General features: G+C 39.8%; 1 protein-coding gene across 6 annotated transcripts in view; it reads left to right on the plus strand.

The window, feature by feature from the left end:
- LOC121921150 (sulfate transporter-like) overlaps positions 1–8,384 on the plus strand; it is a 31,769-nt gene extending 23,385 nt beyond the window's left edge. For all 6 annotated transcript variants that reach the window (XM_042448779.1, XM_042448783.1, XM_042448781.1 and 3 more), the window contains one exon: positions 479–8,384. In XM_042448779.1, the coding sequence (XP_042304713.1) occupies positions 479–2,026 (1,548 nt within the window). In that variant the 3' untranslated portion in view covers positions 2,027–8,384. The remainder of the gene's footprint in view (positions 1–478) is intronic.
- The last annotated feature ends 729 nt before the right edge of the window (positions 8,385–9,113 follow it).

The raw sequence follows: 9,113 nt of genomic DNA on the forward strand, positions 1-9,113 counted from the left end.
GTTAGAAGATCAAAACTCTGTTGTGACATCAGATATCACATATTAATGTTTAGTTAACTGTGTAAAGACACAAACAACCTAAATCAAACAAGCGTGGACCAACACTACAAGTGGACCATCACACAAAATTGTAAAGCAGATGCCTACATAACATAGATACACAACTGATGCACAATGAGAAAATGCATTATGTGTTGCATTGTTGAAAAATGTAAATTAAAAAAGGTATTTGCAAGCCCAAAAAGGTTAAATGTAAAAATCCAAAAAGGGAAATAATCTTTTAAATAAAAGAGAATACCTCATATCTTGCCTAAAGAACCTGAAACAAACTAATTAATATTTCACCTCACACTCATCATGTTTTTGAGTCGCAATTGGATTCATTATTGCACAGTTGTATCTGAAAATATTACCTTGTTATTTTTTATTTCCCCTGTGGTACAAGTTTGTTTTCTGATCTTTTTGCCTTTCTTTTCAGGTCGCCATGGGCTTTTTCCAAGTGGGCTTTATCTCTGTATACCTCTCTGATTCCTTGCTCAGCGGATTTGTTACAGGTGCCTCCTTCACTATCCTTACTTCACAAGCTAAATACCTGCTGGGTCTAGATATTCCTCGGAGCAATGGCGTTGGTTCCTTTATAACCACATGGATAAACATATTCAAAAACATCCACAAAACCAACTTCTGTGACCTGATCACCAGTTCCCTGTGTTTTCTTGTTCTTATCCCAACTAAAGAGTTGAATGAGCGGTACAAATCCAAACTAAAGGCTCCCATGCCCACTGAGCTGTTGGTAGTTATAGTAGCTACACTGGTATCTCATTTTGGAAAGTTGAAAGAGAAGTATGGCTCCAGTGTTTCTGGGCACATCCCAACAGGGTTTCTGCCGCCACAACCACCAGACTGGAGTCTCATCCCCAGCATAGCTTTGGATGCAGTGGCCATAGCCATTATTGGCTTTGCTATAACTGTGTCTCTTTCTGAGATGTTTGCCAAGAAGCATGGCTACACAGTTAAACCCAACCAGGAAATGTATGCCATTGGCTTCTGCAACATCATTCCTTCGTTTTTTCACTGCATCACAACTAGTGCAGCCCTTGCCAAAACCCTTGTCAAAGAGTCAACTGGCTGCAAGACTCAGATATCTGGTGTGGTGACTGCCTTGGTAATCTTGTTAGTCCTACTTGTGATTGCTCCTCTCTTCTATTCCCTTCAGAAATGTGTGCTAGGGGTCATAACCATTGTCAATCTCAGAGGAGCCTTGCGGAAGTTGGGTGATCTACCTAAAATGTGGAGATTAAGCAAAGTGGACACAGTGATCTGGACTGTCACTATGTTGTCTTCAGCACTGATAAGTACTGAACTTGGCCTTCTGATTGGGGTCTGCTTTTCACTGGTGTGTGTTGTTCTGCGGACTCAGAAACCAGAAGGACATTTACTGGGCTGGGTGCCAGATTCTGAAATCTATGAACCCCTTCCTGTCTATAAGGACCTTCAGACTAAGCCTGGCATCCAAGTTTTCCGGTTTGAAGCGCCCATTTATTATGCCAATAAAGAGAGCTTCAAGTCCATGCTATACAAACAGACTGGAATAAATCCTGTGTTGGAGCTGGCAGCAAAGAAGAAAATAGAGAAGCAAAAGTTTAGTGGAAAACCAGCCAATGCCAATGGAAACCAGGTAGAGACTTCAGTGCAGCTTGTCAGTCAGCAGTTTGAGTTCCATACCATAGTGATTGACTGCTGTGCAGTGCAGTTCTTAGATACGGCAGGGATCCACACACTGAAAGAAATTCACAAGGATTATGAGGAAATTGGCATCCAGGTACTGCTGGCTCAGTGCAATCCCTCTGTCAGGGATTCCCTTCATCAAGGGGAGTATGTCAAAAAAGAGGACACAAAATTCCTCTTTCATAGTGTGCACCAGGCTGTGGAATATGCACTGTGTGCTTCTAAGCAGAATGGGTGCTGTGCTTCCGAAGGTCAGTGTAGAGGAAAAAATCAGAGTGTAGCAAAATGCAGGCAATAGCAAACCTATGAGTATTGGTCATTTGCTCAGATGGTTGTAAAGGGCTATTCGTGTTATTCATATACTGTTGATCATACAAGATCATCAACAAAGGTGTTTTGATGCTTTAATTTTGCTCTGCTTGGAAGGGCATTAACAAACAAGTAATAAGTAATTGTGGATTGTTATGTCCACAGTTCATTTTGGACACAGCAGAGCCAATACTCTCAAAACTACATGTGCCTTGTACCTCTTGTGCTCTTTTTTATGTGTTCATGTCCAAGTTGTTCTCCTCACAGTGATGGTCCCCTATGCAGAAAGTGTTATCCTTTTTAGATGGGCCTTCACTTTGAAACAAAAATAAATGGTTTGGATCCTAACATTAGTGATCCAGGGCAGGTTAATAGAAAGAAGGTTTTATGCCACCTGTCCTTCCCTGAATACCCTGCACAGTAGGATGAGTAGAAGATCCTGGGTGCAGGATGGGAGTAGCTGTGAAGGAAAGGATCACCTTGGATTTGTTGGAGGGCCACTAACATGGAAATTTCCCCAAATATCCCATCCCATATTGCTGAGGAAGGCCCAAGACTCTCTGGAGAGTTTTTTTTTTTTTTTGGTTGAGCCCCCCCGCTCCCCCCAAAAAGGTGGCATCAAGAAGCTGGGAAACTCCCCACCCCCAAACTTCCTTCCATTCCCTTACTTCAGGATCTTTTATCATGCTGGTGGATTTAAGTAATCATTCTCCACAATTTAGGGCAAATCAGCTTGCCTTCTGACTTTTCACACTCCTTTGATATTTCTGAGAGAGTCTTGAGAACAGACATGAAGTTGAGTTCTGAGCTCCTACTAAAACCATACTGAGATCTTTCTGCTCGTGTGGTGAAGCCAATTATAAGTGCCTTTACTAGAAGTTCAAATAAGGAAAGAACAGGTTGTTAGCTGTTTCATAAGTTAGAGTTTTAGTTGTATTATCTTTTATGAAACAAGCTGGATACTTAATTAACTTAAGACATTTTTTCTGGAAGCCAAAACACCTACCATTCTTTTCAGAAAATTAATTGCTGCAGGTTACTCAGAACTTGTAAATCACACCCTTCCCTGCCTCCAAAAGTTCTCCTTTGTGAGCCAAGTAATGTTGCATAAGGAATCTGTTGAAGAAGTAATTGTACAGGTATATTATTTCATTACATTTTTTAAAACTGGGCATGTCCCAAAGTCTTTGTTGGGAAATTTAATTCATTACATTGTTTTGAAGTGCCCCATACGTCAGGTATGCAAACTGAGAATGCAATAAAAATCTTGTAGAGTCACTTTAAACCAAACATTTCTTTCTCTTATCTTTTGGTGGTGCAGGATTTACTTAAATGCAGGATTAGGCATTCGTATATTCAGTGGCAAAGAGGGTTTTTAAACATTTGTTTCTGGAAAAAACAATTATTTGCATAATATTTCTGATTAGGAACTTTACCTGAGAACATTATGTAACATAGTATAATGGATGACAGAAGAGAGGAAGCTGTGTGATCCTACTGGCATGCTTATTGGCATGCCTAACATTTTAAAAAAGGGACTATGACAAGTTCATTTTGATATGAGCTTGCGGGGTGGGTGGGGGAGTAAGAAATGTTAAAATGCCTTTTTAAGTACTGAGTGAACTGCCAAGTGGGGTTGTTTTCTGCATTGCAGGAAGAGCTTGGAAATGTTATATTTTGGACTACAATTCCTAGAATCTTCCAGATGGCATGGCAACTAAGGTTCTGGGAGCTGTAGTTCTAAAAAAAGTAAAACTTCTAGATTCTGTCAGACTTTGTGTAGCACAGAAATTTAAAAATGGAAAGAAGGACCAAGTATTTGTACATTGTGGAACTAGATTCCACAGAATATATGCCAAAAAGAACCAATCAACAATTTCATCTGTAAGCTTAAAACATTTGATCAGTGAGAGATAAACATTTTTTTTTACTTTTGAGAGATCATAGAGGAATTTCACAAAGGGACTGATGTCAGAGGGGCTGATCCCTTCCCAATCAGACTAACCTGCATATCATCCAGCTTCTTGTTTCCGTCTTGCTTTTAGGAAGTCCATCAACATGGTAGGAAGGTCCTCTTTCACTCTTCCCCCCATGTCCAGCAAGTGAATATTCAGTGCTATATATAGAGAGTGCCTTTGAACCTGGAGCCACCGTATAGCCATGGTGGCAGAATTTTGCAGAGTTTTTTTTTTTTGGGGGGGGGGGGGGAATATAATGGCCCTGCTGGTTGGGGCATTCTTGGAGTGGTACTCCAAAAAACTGAAGAGCTCTTCCATCATGAATAGTAGCTGTAGCTGTCTGTGCCTTTCCTCCATGATGGTCTAATTCTTTGAGAAAGCTAGTAGCCTTCACCATATCTTGTGCTTGGGAAGTATAGACTTTATTTAAGCATTGTGTACAAATTAAAAGCTTTTAGACTGTTTTGAAACTTGAAACACTCAATTTCATGGGGTGATCCTGAATTTCAGTAGTCTGTTTTGAAGAAGGCCAGCTTCTCTTGTCCATTTGCACCTGTCGCAGACAACCCTTCAATTTGGAGATAAAGTGTGCCTTAGGTGTGTGCTTTTGGTAGCAGCTCAGTTTAAGTCACAGGTAGACAAAGTATAGCTTGTAGGCTTTGTGCTCCCCCTGGGGGTCATTTTGTCCTTCAGAATGCCCTCTTGGGGTGCGAGAGGCATTTCTACTATGTTTGGTAGTCACCTAGACACCCTAGGGATCAAACAAACATTTTGGGGAAAAAAATAAAGAAATATTTGCCCCCAAATGCCCTGTGTTCCCTCCCACCACATTTTGCCCCCACCAAGGCAATTTAGCCCCAGGAGAAGCCTTTTATGAAGCAGGAAATGACTTGCACTCACTACCTGCTTTTTTAAAAGGCCTATTCTGGGGCTAAAATACCTGAGGAAGAGCCAAAAACATGGTGAATATGTTCCTCGTGTTCTCTAGAGGGGCAACAAGCACACAAGTAAATTTGAGTGAAATGTTGTGCAGCCCCTCGTGCTCTTCTGAGGGGCTAATGCATCCTCCTACAAATTCCACAGTTGGCCACACCTGGTTTAAGCGAATATGAATTGTTCAGCTCATTTTATTTGCGGAGATATAATCAAAGTTATCCCAAGTAGTAGTGTAGTTTTGTATTGCTTTCTTTGTTTTTTATATAGCCCTTTTGAAACTCTGAAATAGAAAGTCACAACTGTGCTGCAGTACTTTCCACAGCCTCCCAACTTATACAATTTGGACAGGAGCCTTGTCTTCCAGGTAGGCTTGTCATCTTCTTCTACAGAAGAGTTTTGCCCTAATGGCTATATTGTTTCTAGAAATTGTTGCAGACAATCCAGCCTTTTTTGGACACAGGCACCAATCAATGTTGTGTGTTTAGAAATGTGTAAGACTGTGTGTACTCCTTGCAGCAGTACTAAAGTGTCTTCCAAAATGTAGGGTAGGAAGTCTCCTTAAGGTGATAGATACTACATCTGTTTCTCATTAAAGAGCTCTGCAAGCTCACATGCTAGATTTAAGAGTGGAAATGTTCAGCTGAAAAAAATAATGAGAAGAGTAAATAAACTTAAGATAATAGTAATGGAAGTATTTTCTTTATTATTATGATTATTCCCATTTTATGGTTAAGTTCTGATTTATTCTAGCTAAATTTCTAATTGAAAGAGCATCATTTTTGTTGTTTTTCTGTGCCTTGAAGTGGTTTCTGATTTATGATGACCCCAAGGCAACTTTAGAATGAGGTTTTCTGGGGCTGAGAGAATATGACTCACCCAAGGTCACCTAATGGGTTTTCATTGGTTGAATGGGGAATCAAACTCTAATCTCCAGAGTCTTTGTCCAACACTCAAACCATTATACCATGCTGGGAGGATAAATAGAACTAGAAAAGTGAAATTCTTACATGGGTTTTCACTCACCATCTGATCAGCAGCATTTCTCCATTCAAACTGCTTTGCCATCTATGCACCGTGGTTGGTTCTCTATGGTCTGTTTCTTCTCTATTATTAAGACCTGGCAAAAAGGTAAAAGGTGGGGATGTCAGTGATTCAGCATTCAAAAGTCAGTTTTGGGCATCAAGTTAACATAACTGGAGCTGTCTGGGGTTGTTCCTATCTTTGGCTTCAGACTGCCTGGCAATGTTGCTGATGTGGAAATTCTCCTTTATTTGTCTACAGAGCCAGATTTTGTGGGTGAAAATGTACAGTCTGCTCAACAATATGCAGCTTATCATCAAGTAGAAGACCTATTAAGTTGAAACAAAACAGGTTTCTGTTGCTGAGAATTTCACCTTTTAGTACCCCAAAGCCCTATAATAGCCTTTGTCAGCTGGTGTGAGAGAAGTTTTAAATTTTTGGAGCTCCTCTGTTATGCTAACAGCAGGGAATTAATCTCCACAGAATTTCAGTTACAAATTTAATGTGCATCTTAATTTGTCTTTTCTTCCCCTCTTACAGCTGCTGTTTATAGCAGTTTTTCTTGCTCCTCATGTATCTACTCCACTATAAATTCTGGCATTTAATAACTTGACAGATTTTTCTTCTTAAACAACACATGTAATTTCAATAAATTACACAGTGGTAGTTTTAATCTGCAATTTCCAAATTTTAAGCCATAAACATTGGTTATTGTGCTTGTCTTACTTGCTGGAACATTTTCTGTCTTCAATCATATCACCACATTACAGGGTGTGTCTTAAGCCATTTTGGTGTTTGCTCTTTGGCAAAAATGCCAAAGGGTATCATAAAGCCAAAAAGGCATGGCATGTAGTTTACAGTAAACTGAACCATTATTTCTGCCTGTCCATCCAATCTATTTTTACTGTATCTTGATTGTGGAACAATTCAAAGCACTTTTAAAAGACCATCCTCCTCCTCCCCGCTCTCTCTGTGTATGTTCCTTTAAGTTGCCTGTCGATTTATGGTGACCCCATCAATTCCCTAGCGTTTTCTTAGACAAGAAAAACTCAGAGGTGGTTTTGCCAGTTCCTTCCTCTGAATTATAACCTATTACAACACCAGTGTTCATTGGTGCTCGCCCATCCAAGTACTAACCAGGTGTGATCTTGCTTAGCTTCCAAGATCATACAGGATCTGGTACCTTTAGTGTATTTAAGCAGTAACTACATCATAAGGCTAGATGAATTCAGATATGGAAAACATTTTTCTGGTGGGTAAGATTTAAGAACAACATTTCCCTGTTGGTTTGGATATAGTTAATTTCTTGAAATGCTGATAGAGTGATACAGGTTGAGTCTCTCTTGTCCAGAATCCCCAAATCCAAAATATTTCAGAATCCAAAATTGTCCACATGGGTGGCTGCCATGACACTTTTGCTTTCTGATGGTTCGGTGTACATAAACGTTGTTTCATGCACAACATTATTAAAATATTGTGTATAAAATTACCTTCAGACTATGTTTATAATGTATTTCCGAAGCATAAATCAATTTAATGTTAGACTTGGGTCCCATGTCCAAGATATCTTATGGATATGTAAAATTTCCAAAGTCCAAAAAACTCTGAAATTTTAAACACTTCTAGTCTCAAACATTTTGGATAAGGGAGACTCAACCTGTATCTTCATTGTTGGGGAGCCCTGACAGTTTGATCATGTACACAACAATTGCAAAGTGAATATCAATTACAGCCTTTCCTTCTGATCTGTCTACTTTCCATAAATGTTCCCCTCCATTGATCCTTTCCAGAAGTACCATCTCTCTGCACATATGGTCACCATGAAAGGGAATTATATTTTCCAGCAACTGAAAACGTCTTGCCTTCTTTACATCCTATACAAAAGAGGCATGTTATCGACTTTTGTGTATATAAATAGCAATCAGAAAGACCAAAGCTGGGGGTGTTGTGCATGTATCTCTCTCTTATTTTGTTGGACACATTCCTTAATTCACTTACATACTGTTGCTGTTTGGCAAAATGGCTGCCACAGGCATCCGGGGATTGTGGGGCATCTGGGTCCCCCTTTCCCTTGTTAATTAAATGCAGTATCAAAGTTGTACTGTTTGTACAGTTCTTGGCTAAAGTACCTAAAGAATATCAGGTTGAAACAACTTGTGCAATGTTTAAAAACAAAGTGCTGTAACTGCTTGATCAAATAGTTTGGTGAAATAGCTGTATTTTTAAATGTCTGTATTTTCCCCAAACTGTAAAGATTGCCTGAGATGCAAAAAAGGAACCTGACTGTAAATAAATGTCATACCGCCTCCTGTATAGTTACCCTCCAGATGTTAAAATGTAGTACTAGCATCTCCCAAATGTGACAAACCGAATTTTATATGAAATTTCATAAGATTGCTTTATATTTACTATTAAAATATTTTTGAAACATTATTTATGTTATTTTGTACTTCTTATTTGGTCGTTCTTTTATAAATAGCCCCAGCCTCTATGATGACTTTATCCAATTTGAGCCATGCTGAATTCCTATAACGAGAATGGTGCTGGACCCATCTCTTTCTGTCTGTTGAGGATGATACATGGTATAAAGAACATCTAGGGGTAGCCATGTTGGCCATATAGCAAATCCAGTAACTTCCAAATAATGATATCTTTATTGGGTCACTGGTAGATTTTCAGACTAGGAAATTTAATGTCTATTTGCAAGTCCAATAACATCAGAACAAGCACCCATTCCGTTGACCAATGGTTGTAGGATATGTCACCTTTGACAAAAGCGGAAGTGAATTTGATTGACAACAGAGGAGGCTCCATTTTAAAGCAGTACTGCAAATGTGAACTTCAGAGAGGCAAATAGCATTGATCAAGGTAAAGGCTGGGAGATTCGGTATGGGGGTAACCGGATCTGCCCAGTTCTATCCAGGGCAAATGGGCTAGTGAGAATGGGGCCGGTGTTTCTCCTGTATAGTCTTTTGAAGCTAGAGAAGCTGGAGGGAAAACAGTGTTTGGGGAAGTTCATAAATTAGACTACAGGTCTCTCCATGACTGCTCTATGTTCTGGAAAAGAGAAATGCCCAAGGAAATTTACTGTGTAGAGCAGGGGTCGGCAACCTCCGGCCTGCGGGCCGGATGCGGCCCGCGGAGGCCATTCTACCGGCCCCC

Source organism: Sceloporus undulatus, chromosome 2, assembly GCF_019175285.1.
Source record: "Sceloporus undulatus isolate JIND9_A2432 ecotype Alabama chromosome 2, SceUnd_v1.1, whole genome shotgun sequence".
Taxonomy (NCBI): Eukaryota; Metazoa; Chordata; class Lepidosauria; order Squamata; family Phrynosomatidae; genus Sceloporus; species Sceloporus undulatus.